The 16,962-nt window shown below is 34.1% G+C and overlaps 1 protein-coding gene across 2 annotated transcripts; it reads right to left on the bottom strand.

The window, feature by feature from the left end:
• Positions 1–1,116: 1,116 nt before the first annotated feature.
• Positions 1,117–16,699, bottom strand: LOC119067373. 2 transcript variants are annotated; one of them, XR_005085929.1, is made up of 10 exons: positions 16,453–16,699; positions 14,216–14,313; positions 5,643–5,894; positions 4,486–4,592; positions 4,222–4,410; positions 3,862–4,145; positions 3,643–3,788; positions 3,425–3,573; positions 1,918–3,265; positions 1,117–1,735 (listed from the first exon to the last, which is right to left on the bottom strand). XR_005085929.1 is itself a non-coding variant. In XM_037170294.1 (9 exons), exons 2-9 carry the CDS (start codon positions 14,285–14,287, stop codon positions 3,166–3,168), a joined length of 1,299 nt encoding a protein of 432 aa, XP_037026189.1. In that variant the 5' UTR covers positions 14,288–14,313; positions 16,453–16,699; the 3' UTR covers positions 1,117–3,165. The 2 variants fall into 2 exon arrangements, 1 of the variants encoding a protein (XP_037026189.1); XM_037170294.1 differs by having other exon boundaries at positions 1,117–3,265.
• Between the last annotated feature and the right edge of the window lie 263 nt (positions 16,700–16,962).

The following is a 16,962-nucleotide window of genomic DNA, read 5'->3' on the forward strand; positions in this document are numbered from 1 at the left end:
TATTGGAGTTACAAGGAGCGACTTTACCCTTGAATGGCATAAGAAACTTTGGCTCTAAATATCGAAATATAGACAAGTTAACGAACCATTAACAATACAAATGTTTTTTTTTACCTCCGAACATATTTGAGATATTTAAGAGTTTTAAAAGTCATCGATGTACCATGCTATGATATTTTGGCACGAAATCTGAAAATCTCTTAACGAATTCAAATTTCACTCCAAAATAAATCATAGACTGGGAAGCACTGAACTGACTGGGAACATCAAATGACTTTTAAAACTCTGATAAATCTAAAATTGTGTTGTCTAAAGGTGAACAAACTGCACTTCAAAGATTTGTAAGTTCCCAAAAATAAAATAATAAGTTCCCAAACGTTAAAAATTGTCTGCAAAGCTTGATGTAATAAAAATTAATTCCAAATTTGATACCTACCCTATCATACCTATCTGAAACGCGATTACAGACTACCTAGTACCTACATCTCAACCCCTGAATCCTGACCCACAGCCCCTATGGAATGTGATGCACAGCGCTGCTACCGTATATCATAGTAAGATTGGGCGATCTTTTAAAGTTTTCAACTAGAGTCTTCTTCGTTTCAGTGGCCCTTTCATGAGCGGGTAATCGTTGCAGGAATTTACTGAGATTTTGATCACAACAATTATGACAAAGTACCTAGTCAGATCACCCTTTTTTGAGATGATGGTAAAAGTTGTCTAGCTAAAAGTTGAGGGCGATTACAATTTATGGGATCAACATCACTCACACATCATATGAAAACTTGACTTTCCCCCTAGTAACATAATTGGGTTGAAGCGATTCTTCTTGCAACAGTCTACCCTTCTTCCTTACCCTTCTATAAAGATGAATTTATTGATTTTCCATATTTTTAAAAAACTTTATTTCATAAAGATCAAAATATTTTTGTAAAATACAAAATTAAAGCTTCCTTAAACGTTAATGACTTATTTTCGAACATGGCTCATAATTATTTATTTACATTTTCGATTACCTAAAACATTACATTTTCAATGCAAATTTGTTATACAAATTTTATCCGTTTTATTGCACACTACAAGAATCTTTTTCTTCTATTCGCAAGGTTTTTTTTCCCAAATTTATTTATATTTAAGTGAAAGAAGACGATTTCAATTGATCGTCGACATAATGTGGAAGAGTATGGTTTAATCGATTTGGATTCATATTCTAAGCAAAACATTGTTGGACACCATTCGTCGGAAAAGTATCGTTTTCGCTATCGATGTGTCATTAGGCTGACAGATTGCGATGTTCATTTAATATATGACGTAAAATTGGAAAGTTATAGGTAATGTCTGCATACAAATTATATGAATAGTTAAATACGAAAAAGGCGGATGTCATATTAGCAAATTATAAGGAAAATGAAATTTGCGTTTTTTCTACTTATTTCGGCACAGGTTCATCCTTTTTTCTTCTTGATCAAAATCCGAAGTATATCGTGTAACTTCGCGAAAGAAACAAACATATTAATACACAACAAACACAAAAGTTGTTTTTATTCTTTTTGTCCAGGACAAAAGGAGCAACACAAGGACTTGAGACCACAACTTCTGTCTCAAGTGACCAACATATTAAAATTTCATTTTTCTCATAATTCGCAATGTTAAATGTCTCTATTCCGCATTTAGATATTCATATGGAGATGGAGAGGCAACATATAAAATTTCAACTTTTACATCAACTTTTAACCTGTCACAGACGCCAAGCATAAAGTTTTACGTCATTTGATCGAAGATTTTCTTAGATTGATTTCAGAAATCTTTTACTCCGTTTGTTTTAAACATGCTTTTTGCTCTATAAGCCCTCTTTAGTCAGAGCTTGTCGTTTATTATTACTGTCGTGGTCGATAACCGATGACAGCCGTCAGTGACAGATTCAGCATAAATCACAATCTCAATGGAGTATTTTTCCGATATTATGCAGAACCATTCTTTGCTTAGAATATCAGCCCAACAACTTCCACTTAAATGTGGACAGTCAATTTGTTAACCTTTTACAGACGGCAAGCGTATCACCGTTTTACGTCGTCATAAGTTTTTACACGTCCTAAATGTTTAAAAAAAATCGACTAACATTTTGTGGAATTTTTATGTGGAGGACGAGCCTGAACTCAGAGTCTAACGAAAAAGAAAATGTTGGTACCAATAAAAAAATTCGAACATTTTCAGCTTTAACTTACAGTAGGAGGGAAATTTTACGACATTGCACTTCCAAAACAATTTGATGTAGAAACGATATCATTCAATCAATCATTCAATTGAAACAGAAAAAAAAATGAAGAAGTTCTAGAAGTTCGTCGATTTTGGAAATTAGTTTGCTGGCGAACGCTTCGAGCAGATTTAAACTCGTCGAAGTTCAGGTCGAGTTATTTTCACAAATTTTTGTCATGCTGGGATGGGATAATTATAGAACAATTATGTCCAATACTTTATGATAACTGAAAAATATGTTTGAAGAATCCAACAAAATACGAAAAAAATCGACTCTCGAGACTTCATTTCTCAGGCGATTCCTTAAAACTCAACGACAAAACTGTTGTCGACTGTTTTTTTTCGTGTTTTTGGGACTCTTTTTTGAAATTGTACACATTTCAACGAGGGGGACAACTTTGTCAACATCGGTAAAAGGTTAAAAATGCGCGCTAAAATTAGTGTAATTATATTAGTGTCTCATTTCTCGTGTTTACTCGATAAAAGTAGGTTTTAAACTTAGCTGTTTCCTTCTAAAATAAAATATTTTCTATGTTTTTTTTGTATATGAATGATGTTATGTAACAAGTTTTGTTTTTAGTGCATTATGTGTTAAGGATGTGTATATAAATGGTTACTCTTTGTGACGAATCAAACATTGTTCTTAAAATATGGTCTCTAACTTTCAATATTTTACTCGCAAATGAAACAAATTCTCTCCAGGCAATTTTCAATCTAGTCAAACTGAGCACAACTATAAATCTCGATTGGCATTCGAATGATTTACCGGTTTTTGCTTCTACTATATTTCTTATTCATTTTAATGGATATGGTGTCATGTCTGTTATGGTGTGTAGTTGGAAAAGTGAGCAATTTATTTACAATACGACGATTAAACAAACAAAAATTTAAAGAACAAAAGAACAGTTATTACAAATTACTAGGCGGTCCTCTGGAACGATGACCATTGGCTCCTGAATGAGGTCGCGAGTGCACAATAGCGTAATGATCAGAATCAATCGGTAGAGACCTTTATCAAGAACATTGATGTCATTTTTTGTTAAAGTTCACACACAAAGAATGGGAGAGTAGAAAAATGAAAGGTTGGAAGGGGAAAGATAGTGAGAGAGAGCGAGAGAGAGAAACAGAAAATAGAAATGGAAGAATTTCGGTTTAGTATCTATCAGACCTATTTGAGTGTATGGTCGAACCGCCGCTTGTGTATCCCTTATTATGACCATCACGTCCGTGTAAGGAATACCGTGAACCATATTGACTGCCGTGCCAGCTTCTGTACGGATCGTACTCTTCAATTATTGACGGCTCTTTTTCGATAATCTTAAAAAAGAATTTTTTGTTAAAAAAACAAAGTTTTTTTTGACCAAAACTAGAAGTATCCCCTCATACCTCAGTCCGGGCACAACTACAGCTCATAGCAGTGCATAAGAAAATGTTCATCAGTAACATAATTAGGAACAGAACACCTAGGGCAATCGTTAACCATAACAACCATGCAGGTCTCACTCCGCCCTCTTCGCAAAGCGGAGAAATTACTGAAAAGGAACAATTTGTTCAAATAAATTATTTTAGCAAAATTGTCGAAAAAAAAAGGTTCGTTCAATTTACATGGTGCTTCAGCAGGATCTAGAACGAATACAGTGGTCGAAGCGAGTAGCATATTGTCGTCGGATGATTTTTCACTTAATGAACGACCGCCTTTCACCTGTTCGGCAATGCTGACCGTGCAGAGTTCATCATCGGGACATTTTCCCACACACTGTACAATGTCGCACTGAATGTGAACTTCAGAGCCTTCGGGAAATTTGAACATTGACTTCAACAATGCTGTTGCCTTGGTGCCATCGTCGTTCGATTTGAATTTCGTTATAACATTCGGATCGATGGGGCAGCTGGAGGTGTAGAGAAAATGAAAAGAATTTTCAATAGAATTTTCAGATTTTACTGAGAAATTTGCATTCTACGAACCCTTTCTCGTTGATCAGTGAATAGCTAACGTTTTTCTTGTTGAACGCGATACAATTTTTCACTTTTATCCCATAAGTACCATTCGGTTGTGTGAGCTCAGCTGAAATTGTATATTCACGGCCGTAGACAGTTTCTCGAACACGACGATTATTTTCCATGAACTTTAATGCGACATACGAGTCTTTATCCCTAGGAAAAAAATTGAAAAAAAAAAATCATTCCTCAATCATTACCGCCTGCAAACGTAATGTGGGGAAAACAAACCTAGTAAATCCAGATTTACCGCAAGTGATCACGTAGAATTTATCATCGGCTAATTCCAGAGTTCTGTGTACACGAACTGCTAATTGGACGGATCGTTCTTCCGTTCTCTAATTGGGATAAAAATGGTATATGATCAACTACAACAACAACGATTTCATAGATATTGTTGGACCCGCTGGAATATCAAGTATTATAGAAACGTAATTGAGTCGTCACGTGGCAACGGATAGAGGTAACGACGAGACTAATCTGAGTAAATGAGAATTTACAATGTCTCGATTTAAGGGAATCACAAGCACAATTCCTTAAATTTTCAAGCAAAGTTAGAACAGCTCGGAGAGCATTTTTTCAACTGATACTTCGTTAGAAATAACTGACTAGTAGATAGAATGTTACTGCTTGTGAATCACAAAAGCCCGATTGACCTTGTCCTTGCACATTTGAATAGGATCCTGTGGTCTTTCTGGAAGAGCTTGAGTGTTGAGTCAGTAACAGTGGAGCGACCCACTTGGATCCCCCTTTGCTCTCCTTGTTCGATAAGTTGATACTTTGTGTACATATTGTATCGTTGTGTTGAACAACTAACAGCCGTCACCGTCGTTCGATCATTTGACTGGACTAGCTACTAAATCTTGCGTAATTTGTAAAAATATGCAAGGAGGATGCAATACAATGCAGAACAATATGATGGCACACGGAGAAGTGACAAAAGCTAGCTGGGCAAACAGTGCTCTATCGGTATCGCGCAAAATGTTAGTTTAAACGAATGGAGTAACAGATTTTGCTACAGATAATACAAGTGAGATGATTACAAACGTTAATTAACGTGACGATCTCTTTCGCTTCAACTTTGCATTAATTGCAGATTATATATACGAACTTTTCAAAGCTTTTATGTGGTGTCTGACATCACTAAACACCTTACTCAGGTTGCACATCTTGTCAACAAATTATTAAAATTTTAAAAGAATACAAAATCTACAAGTTAAAAATTGTTTGTCGGTGTGTGAATGTCATTTGATGTGTTTGAATAGATGACGACCACGTAATATAACTGAGACTTTTCTGTGCCCTCCACTCACACCGTTTTGTGTCGAAAAAATTTGCATTTTGGTTTCGATTTTTTTGTTTTTGTTTGTTAAATTGTTTCAACTCACCTCAGCATTTACATTGCTAACGAGAATACCACAGAAGTCATTTTGGCCCTTGTTCGCCAACATGTTTAAACTTAAAGAAACGGATGAACCGCCGTCGCCCACAACCATACAGTTGCTGTTTCTATATTCTCTGGCATGAACAGTTCCGGTATATGAACCATTGAAGGCCACTTTTATATTCATAACACCTGCTTTACATGTTGCTGATACGTGTGGTGCGAATTCGGTTGTCTCAGCTTCTTGGCCATTTATCTGAAATGGAGAAAAAATTGGTTCGTGAATTTGGTGGGGAAACGTCTTAGAGATAAATTTTGCAGACAATGGGTCGTTCTTAAAATCTGATGTCAGATTAGTGACACGTCTGAAGATAGTCAGTATGTTATCGTCAACCACGCCTGAATTTTTTCAAAGATTTACTGAATTTAACAAAATTTACTTTTCAGTTCTGATAAGCTTATGCTGAAATTAAGGAAGTAGTAGATTTTGCGGGACAGGCCGGTACTGGTTCATGCGTTCATGTTTGTTAGAATGTGTCGATTATAATTTGTTGATATTGGCAAGACCTTCAAAATCGAGAATCGGCGTTGAGCTTACACTAAGTACCACATATACAATGAAATGAACATGTAATCTGGTTATGACTTTAGAATGCTCTACTGTGCGTAACGTACACCGAAAGAAGAAGACGTTAGAATGTTCGTTATCCAAGCGGGGAAAATATTGGAAAATTGGCTGTTTTTGGAAATCAACACCGACATCTTTAAATGTGTTGTACCAACCAAGCTCATATTATCTTTAATAGTGTGATTACTCCACTCGCCTTCGGCTCGTTCCGCAAACCTCACACTTGCCTAAACAAGCATTTACAAGCAGTGACGTAACATATTTTAGATGTTTGTGGACGGTATAAGTGCATTTTCCCTGTCGCAAACAGTGATGTAAAGTGCATAAGCATGTAAACAATGTTCTCAGCACTAATTGCTTCTGTTCCAAAGATGTTTCGGTCCAGGGCCTCATTAAAATATAACACTAAAACAGCCACACCCTAAATAGCCGTTACACGATTAGCAACGATGGATACGCTTCAGAATATGATTCAGAAATCCGAATACCCTCAATCGCAATGAATCTTCTTTTTGTTTTAATTTATTGTTTTAAGTTTATTATTTTATTTAATTGTTACAATAGAGCCAACAATTAAATACAATCTACGCAACGTTCGCCGTACTGTGTACAGTATTAATCCATATGTAACAAAACGTAATACTGTCATTCATTAACATGGAATCGTGATATGATTGTGCTTACAACATTGCGTATTATGTAGTTGTGCACGAAAAACACTGAAGTAGCAATTACAATGCTAATAATATTCCGCTGTAAAATAAAAGCACGGGCAATAGATAAATAGATTTCAATTTTAAATTAAAACTATGAACCATACGAGACTCGATTTTAGTAATCAGAGCATGGTATAAATGGTGTGTGTATACAGGAAAATTATCTGTTTGTTTATTTTTGCCTTTGTCGTAGCCGTAACTTTAGTTGCATTTAATGATCGCTTTATTTTCTATTTGTTAGATACATTTTTATGTAACCAACCAATGGTTATAAGAATTTACATTCATTAATTTCATTATAACAATCGTTCCAACAGCGTTCAGTAGAACATTGAACCCTTATCCAATGGCTGAATATATTGTTTGCATTGCATTATGTACCTATGCATTAGAACCGATTACCAGTCCAGAAGAAAGATCTAACATTTTTCGTGATCGACATACATAATCCTTGAGGGGGTTTTAATAGTTCGTTTTTTTATGGACGTGTAAGATCATCTCGTTATCCACTTTATTGAAATTTATATAATCGTTGGTCATCGTTGGGTTATTTTGTTTGTTTGTTGAATGTTAAGCAAAAGAAAATGTAGACCGACTTCAGTCAATTATTTTCGGACCAAGTCATGTGAAAACAATAAAATAAAAATTCCAATAAAAATTTCTTCCAGTTGAGTGGCTCGGTATGGTTTTATGGAAAGACGATCAAATTTCAAATATTTGTGAAATCGTCACAGTTACTCTTCCGATAAAACCAATTTAACGACACACATAAGTTTCACATATAAGTTGATTGTATTTTAAGAACTCAGTTCAATATTTGCTGAAGGTGTTTTCCAGCTGAGTATCTATCTATATAATACGAGTCACAGATACGTATAAATGTTCAAAATTACGTGGTCGCAACAAATTTAAAAAAAAAAGGTTTTAATTTTCACCTGATCAAAGAAAGGAACTTACAATTTTCGAACCGAAAATGCTGTGAACATTTTACTATTTTAAATGGTTGGTTGTCCGTCATTCCGGAAAAATAATTTAACGAAGTCATTTGATAAATGGACTTTTTCTATCGTCTGAAATCGTTTTCAATAATCAAATTTTTTCTTTGTAATTTGAATTGATTGACGAAAGAAATGATTTGAGTTGCACCATTACTTAGTAGAGTCATTTTGTTATTTGGTTACACAATTTAAATTGGGCTGAACGCTTAAAATGTTGAATTTACTTTTGATTGATTGACGACAACGTCTTCTATTTCTTGTGTGTAAAATCCTTCAACCTTACAGTTCATTCAATTATTATCGATTTCAGAGTGTTGACTGATAGTTTTCTGTTTAAATTGTATCTGATTTCCATATCATAGATCGTTAGAAAGTTACTTTTGTTAAAATATCATTACGAAATCTCATTCGCAAAAAGACATTGTACGAACGTTAAGAAAAAGTGTTCAAAATAGATGAAAGTATCGCCAGGTTAATTGGTCTTTTCTATTCCAATCACAAGAAACGTAAGACACAGAGAGAGAAAAATCAAACTTTTATCCCGATACAGAGCTGTAATCCACATAGTGATCAATATTGACAAAATCTTTAACGTTTGGTTTACGTCTATTAGTTCATTGAAGAGCCTGAAACACTGAAGGACACTCCAAGGAAAGCAGTTGTAAACGGCAACTATCAGAAAATCTACTCACTACAATTGAAAGACTTTACTTGGGGATGTTGTCCCCTGAGCTTCTTGTTCAAAACTGATTTATTTTCCTCCTTTTTTCTTCTGTTACTTTGATCATCTACAACTTGATTTTCTCGCCAAGGATAACTCGATCACACATTGGAGGCCATTTCAACGGCAAATAGTCTTTGTAAAAGGAAAAATACTATTGGCAGGCGACTGCCAATAGCCTGTGTAAAAGAGAAAATGCTATGGACAAGCGCCTGCCAATAGCCTCCGTAAAAGGGAAAACACTATTCACAGGCCAGTTCGCCTGCCAATAGCATTTTGTATAAGGGAGATGCTATTGACAGGCGCCTGCCAATAGCATATTTAGTAATAATTTGGCTATTGGCAGGCGCTTGCGAATAGTCACTACCAATGACATAATAGTGGGATAGACAGGAATTACGTAGAAGAAATCGTGAAGCAAAAGTAAACTCTGTCTGTGTAATATACATTTGAGACACACACACTTAAACATTCCAAATAAATTTTGACAAATCGGTGAAACTGCTGCAGACTTTTCGAAAAATAAATTTAAGGTACTCACACACATACTTGAATATTTCGTATTTACTTTTGCTTCACCGCCTGAACAAAATATTTACATAGAAGGCCTGTATATCCCACTATTATGTCATTGGTCAATACGCAGAAAAAACTACTGCTAATGTTCTCATCTGTTACCGAGAGCGACGACAATGTTAAACATAATCTCTGCTTAACATGACTTTAAATAGCAAAATGTTAGTTCGAACTAATGAAGTAACAGATTTTGCTTCGACCATATTCAAAACACTTATTTCAAATGGAGGAAAAGATTCGATTAACCTGTTGCAGACGGCTGTCATCTGTTATCGACAACGACAGCAATAATAAACGACAACCTCTGACTAATGCGGTCTTATATTTATAGCAAAAACCATGTTCAAAACAAAAGAAGTAAAAGATTTATAAAATCAATCTCTAAAAATCTTCGATCAAACGAGTAATAGTTTGAAAGTAAAACTGTTAATATGCTTGCCGTCAGTTGCAGGTTAATTACACAGATTTTGGGTTGGTATCGTAGGCAGTTTGTCGTCTTACTATATTAAAGTTCAAACAGACACGAATAACTGCCCAGTTATTTCTAATTAAGGATGTGTAGGACCTACCTTGTAAGTAGATTCTACTGGTAGAAAGAGATCTTTTGTCACAGTTTGAATTAAAAGTGGAACAAATGATGGAATCCTTCTTCCGTAAAATTTGTTTGAGTCGAAGACGAAGGTGTAAAAGGTGTATCGAGTGCAACGACAATTGGAATCAATGCTAACACTTTGCATCTCGTCACTAATATTTTATTTCAACCAGTGTGACGTTGAAGCAAGGGACTACACACAGCCTTTGCATTTCATTAATATGGTTGAATGTGTTGAAATTTTGCAGATTAATTTTTGTTTCGCAACGAGAACAACAGATGGCTTCTGATCCTTAAATCACATTCATTCTTCACTTCATTGAATTTATTTTCTGTTTAAATGTTAGTAACGATTTCGTATTCGTATTCGAAACCAGCCCAAAAAATAAACTTTAAAAAGTGAATACGAAAAAAAAAAGTTCAGATATTTAATTTGTTCATTCTCATCTTTTGGTACCTTCAGATTCCGATGCCTGTGTGTATTATATGTGCAAATTACGAATTTTTATTCCGAAGTAAGAAATAAAAAAATTATTAAATTTTTTTTGTAAACAATTCGTTTTCATTTAACCTTGAACAATGTCGCCTACAACAATGTTTTTCAGATGGAATTGATGACAAATGAATGGGCAACACAGCGATTAAAAATACACAGCATTTTTTCCCCATATATAAATGCTTTAGCACATATTATGACATGTTTATTTACGAATTGTTATAATTTACATTATGCGTAAAAAAGCGAATTAAAATGTTGGAAGCCGTGATTGAATTTGCGCTTTAAATTTTTTTCTCTCTCTCGAATATGTGACGGGAAAAAACCATACTTTGTTTCCGCAACATAATCCGCGCGCGCAAAAAAAAAATGAAACAAAACAGAAAAGAAATCTCGTTAGATAATTTAAATAATTTCAATTGTCGAATGTCTTATCGATTTGTTTGATCAACCAATTTTATACGTTGATTTTGCATAAGAAGCGGTTGGACTGCTTAACCGAATGGCTGCGTGTAACATTTCATTTATTTGTCAGTTTTTGCTCCGCACATCATTTGTCTCAATTAATTGCTAAGTAAACAACCCACTTTGAATATTGTCGCTCGTATTGGACTTATTCGCAGAAAAATCTCACAGATTTTTGTACCCGCCATAACGTAAATTAGAATTTCAGATTTTTTTTTGATCGGTAAGTCAAGAAGTTTTTTAATTTCAGAAATCAAAGCGACTATTGCTAATTGTATTTATCGAACAAATCTTAATGGACTTGCGTGTTGTCTTTGTATTTTTTGAATTCTAATTATTAGAATAATTAAGTAGGGCTTGATTGTGAGAGAACCAACTCCGGCACTCCGACATTAAAGGAAATGAGGAAGCGGACATCTTAGCGAAAAATGGAGCACAAACAGATTTCATAGGTCCATACAATTGTAATAGACAAAAAATAACATCACTCCGTAACATCAAATTCACCAAGTTTTGGGGCAGATAATCCGAACTGTAGACAAGCCAAAAATTGCATAAAGATCAGCAGAAACAACTCCAAGTTTTTTCTAAACATCAGTAGGACGAGACTCAAAAACTATACAAGGGTAATGATGGGACACTTTGGCTTTAAAAGTCATCTAACCACTATCGGCAGACGAGCGGACGCTAGCTTCGAACAATGCAGCGATCTTAAGGACACAGCTGAGCACTACTTGTGCTACTGTCCTGCTTTCATAACCGCAAGGAGAAAGTATTTGAGCGGAATCACTGTTAGGTATCATCTAATTAAATCTTTGCAACCAAACGACTTCCTGAACTATTCGTCGGAACAACATAGTGCTGCAAAAAAAAAACAATAGTACGCACAACTAATTAAAAAACACGTTTCAGGTGCGGCGCATTTCTTTTAGTTTCAAATCAAAAAGGAGTACAAATCAAACGTATCTACTTTTCTGAAGTTGGGCTGAACACTTCAATGCAATCTTACTATTTGACCAAAACGGAAGTTAGTATTAGGCTTGGAAAAAAGAGATAAATGAAACGAATGCTTCATTTGGAACAAATTGAAAATTCGTTTGATAAAGGACATGCAAAGCTCATAGTCATTTTCTCCCCTCCGCTGAGAATTCAGAAATTTTTGTTGGAAAAATCGGTATGTTTACCTCGGGAAAAAGTTGATAAAATGTAAATTTTCCCGGAAACAACACCCTCAGTATACAATTTCCAAAAAAAAATCGCTCGGTGTACAAATAACTGTCAAAAACTTTCTTAAATCCTACAAGAAAAAATCAAGAATCTTTTGTGAAAAATCCAAGAGTCTTGAGAAAATTTGATGATTTACTTTTCACAAGAATCTGCTGTGCAAATAAGACCAATCTTGATAACATTAATCGGATATGAGTAATAATTTCATTGGTTAGTTCAATATATACCACACCATTCATTTATTATTCTTTATAAACTGCCTCAAACTATTCGTTTACTCGACAATAATGAATGTTTACCTTAAGATTGTAACAAACTCAAATGATGCATACAAATTCTTTGAATTCCTAAAGTCACGCATATGCAATCGACTATTTTAAAATAATTTAAAAAAAAAACGTCTGAAACAGAACGACTAAAGAGAAAAAATTTGATTTCATTTTTAGACAATTTCATATTTTAATGTGATCAGGTCAGTAGTTGTACGAAATTGAGTGTTAAATTTCTGTTGTTTAACATTACATGTGTGTATTCGGTAGTCATACTGTAATAAAACAGGTGAAAGATGAAAATTTGAATAGTTTTAAGATTACAACAATATTTTGGATTTACTTAATCCAAATGGATTGGCTATGTTTGATATATTTAAGTATTATCTTCGATGAGAATTATAACCATTACCTTTGCTCGCGATACAAACTTTTTTCTTGAAGATAAACCATTTTTCCCGCAGATGCGGACTTACATTCCGTCTGAATTTATTCCAAATAGAAATGGGATAACGCAAAGGTACACTTTACCGTCACCGTCCACATTCAGGATATTTTATAATGACGCAGATTCTACTGAAAGCGACAGCAAAAATAAGCGATGATCTCGGGCTAATGCAATTTTACATAGCAAAATCTATGGTAGAAGAAGTGAAGTAAGAGATTTCGTGTCAAAATGTTGATCATAATTTGATCAAATGAAGTATAGAACGAGGTAATTATACGAATGGTATGCTTGACGTCTGTGAACAGTTGGGAAACTTCAATTTCGCAACACTCTCTCAAATTATTATAAACCGCTTGATATCACACTCTGAGTAAAGAATAAATCAAAGGTAACAAAGCCAATAAATTGCTTGATAATGATCACTGTTGAGAAGTGACCGTATATGTAGACAACTTAAACATACGTAGCCTCATCGTCGTTTCATACACAAAAATATGATTATTTTGCTTTAAAAGCTGCAACAAATACAATTTTGCTAAAACTTAAAATGCACCGACCATATTCAAAGTTTACGTTGCAAAAGACATTGGACAGTGAAGGTCTATTCTAAACGAAAAATGTAATTTTAAATCATAAAAATTATTAGAATTTCAAATAAATTTTATTTTGTCTGTATGGATGGATTACCCACTCGTATTCATACTGTAAATATAATGTAAAATCCTACATGCATTTTCAATTAAATTATTACACCTCTTTTAAATGACACAAATACAATGAACAATGCGCGCCGAGTGTCTATACCTATATATTATGTCGATACCCATACTCATATACTATTAGTTTGTCTCAACAACACTGCATATTTTCTGTGGATCATTTTTATATAATAAATTCGTGGCCATATTTTGATCATTATTGTTATAATATGTGACGTATACCAATATGCACACGGTAAAAAATGTTCAGTCATGGCAAAATATTTATATGTTCAAAAGTAACCAAACCATAGTCTCTGGGATATGATGATATTTGCACACGTATTAGTTACTTTTTTTTATTTTTCTTATAATCCCATTCAGCATCAATTTTCTTTCGTTCATAATATCCAAATTTAGATGGAATTTTATGCGTCTTCTTCGATTGCGATCTTTTGAAAAGATCAGTCATCGGAATTCATAGAATTTGCATATGATTGTGTGTCGTGTATGTTGAGTGTATAAAAATGAATTCAATTTGTGAACAGAAAAGTCATTAGTTTCGTCGGAAAACGTTTGTATTGTAAAAAAAAATTATTAGAAAAAATACACCGAATTTGCATAACATGAATAATTTTGTTCGAATGAAAAAAAATGAATTACCAGCTCATCGATTACATTATGAGAACTGAGAAGCTGAAATTTTTGTAAATAATTTGTTTATGTCGATTTACAATACTTACATTTACTACCAGTCCCAAGCATATGATCCATGTACAATAAAAAAGTAAATTTCTTTCGTTCAAACTATGCATGTTGACACCTCGATTGCATAAATTTGCTGTTAAAATAATGCACAACAATTATAAACAACAAAATGAAACAACGACAACAAAAATGAAAATTGAAAATGGAAATTAAATTTAAAAATTAATTTAAAAACTAAACAAAACCAATTTGGGTCGTGTGGTAGATAACACAATGCGTTTAAATGTTTTTAATTTTTACATATTCATCTTTTTATGTAATTGGTATATTAACGATATGGATGTAATGCTATCAGCTCTCCCACTATGCTCAGAAAACTCCAACGTTCGAGCTCGAGTTCTATATAAAGTCCTTAAATTCTTTGAGTATATCATACTTTGCTAAGATAGATCTTTAGATATTTTCCTAAAGCTCCGAAAATACCAGAACGTGGCAGGTTAGCTTCTTAAATAACCTGGTTTGACCGTGCCTGACTTCGGTCTACGAGTTTCATTTTTTCCGACATGCGATATGTGGTCATAGCACAGCTCCTAGCAATGAAAATATTTGGAGGCTCCTGATATAAGTGCAGACGCTGTGTTTCTGTTCTAATGATAGGTGACTTGTTTTCGTTGTATGGCTTACGAAACAAGCAATCTTATCACTAAGGCCTCTAAATTTAACGTTTGTTAATTTAGTGTTAATGCTAGGAGCAATACTATTTTAAGATTCGTAATGGTTCGGAGATTGTTGTTTTGGCTAGTGTGGTTGCATTCCTCGCCTTCGACTCGAACTGCAAACGTCAAACTCGTCGAAATAAAAATCTCTAATCTAGTACACCTAATCTGCTATTATTGCCAGGCTACCGATACTATATAAAAGATTACATTAAACCACGTTCCAAACGAACGAATTTTCTTACTATTTTTGTTGGAAGAAACATTCACAAAACTTAAAAATTGCTCAGTTCCTGTGTCAGAGTTACTGGTTTATCTGAATTATTACTTTTTCGGGGTATAGTAGAGGGCTGATTTGGTATATTACACGAACATTGTGCACAGCTTAACTAACTTTAGTAGAGGTCAATGCATTTCAAGTATTGAACGAAAAAAGAATCGAAACAGATGAATGGTTTTAAGCCAGTTTTGTGGGCTTTGCATATACAGGATGATGTAAAAACACGAGTAATGCGGGTGAAATTTACATAGCTAGATTTTCCAAAATTTTTCTCAAAGGTTCTACCATATAAAGCGCTGATGTAATTGAGCTTGTGGAATTGTTAAAATAGAGACACGTTTCTAACGTAGTTTTCCTGGGAGTAAATAAAACTAAATCTCTTCTATTAGGACTTGGGAATAATGAACAACCACATTATAATGATGTGAAGGACGTTGAGTGCATACAGAAATGCTGTTTGGAAACTATGGTTTTATTACATTTCTAGTACATTTTGTCATATAGAATTCTAATGTCAGTTTTAAATTGTTTTGTGAACCAACTTCACTGCTGTGGCATTTCAGGGATATTTAGCAGCATGAAGTACTGACCCCTCAAAGGGTTAAAGAAGGTTTCCTATTACCGCAAAAAAATCCAAAGAATCTCGTGAAACGAATCCGAGAAAATCCTTCTCAAAGTCTCAGTATACAAGAGAGCTTTCAAAGCGTGGGAGCGCTGTAAACATCGAGTCGGTAATAACAATAATATCCATTCGCACAAAGAAAATTCCTCGTGAAATATTTTGGTACAAAAAAAAATTGTTCGCCGTTGAGACGTACTGTGTTCGTGTACAATGTAACGCACGCAAGATGATGATTTTACTTTAGTTTTTGATTTTTTTTTCTTTCGTTTTGTTTTGTTTTGTTTCTTTTATTCCAAGAAAACCCGTTATTCATCTCTGGTAACATTTAGTTTGAACCAAAGCTAATCAAATTATCAATATTCAGCTCATGAGCAATCTGAATGGAAAATGCATTCCAATTGGATTCTGATTTTGCGGAAAAGAAAACTCCATTCAAATTTATGCTGTCCAATAATATCACGTTATTTACATAACTCTCTTGATCGGTTCACGATCAATACAAATGAAGACGAATAAAATGCGCGATGAAGAAAAAGGGTGCATACGCTTTAAAGAGTGAGATGTGTGATGCTTCAATATCAATTTATCTTCCGTTTTTTAATTTCACTTTTTAAGGTTATCTCACTGACAATAATAAATTAAATAATTTTTTACCAAAGACTTTCTATTTTTATTTTTCGTCTTAATGGAAGAACTAAACTTCTTTTGATACGAAACAATTTAATTTTTTTATTATTTCTGTTTCAAGTCACAACACTTGGCTGTTTCACTACGTATCGGATGTATAATACCGACGCGAACGTTTTCAATTAAACGATCTGATCTCGACTGACTAACACTTTAACTATAAAGCCAATCCAACAGAAAAATTGCCCATCGAAGGTTGTTGTCATTTTTTAAACAGCGTCATTGTGTGAGTGTTAAAAAAGTTTTTTTCTTTTCTGTTTTTCGCTTAATGGTAAATTCTCTTGTGTTGGTAAATGTGGAAAACAGGTATTTTCTACAGATGTTCGGTTGAATAAATTCAACACTCAACAACGTTTACGTTCACACAAACATTGAACGAAAATGTACGTGAGCTAGGTTTGCTAGTAGTCATTAGCAACTCGAAGAGAGGTTTGAGATTTCTGTTATATTGTCTTACCACCAAAATATATTTGTCTG

The sequence above is a fragment of the Bradysia coprophila genome (assembly GCF_014529535.1).
Source record: "Bradysia coprophila strain Holo2 chromosome X unlocalized genomic scaffold, BU_Bcop_v1 contig_12, whole genome shotgun sequence".
Taxonomy (NCBI): Eukaryota; Metazoa; Arthropoda; class Insecta; order Diptera; family Sciaridae; genus Bradysia; species Bradysia coprophila.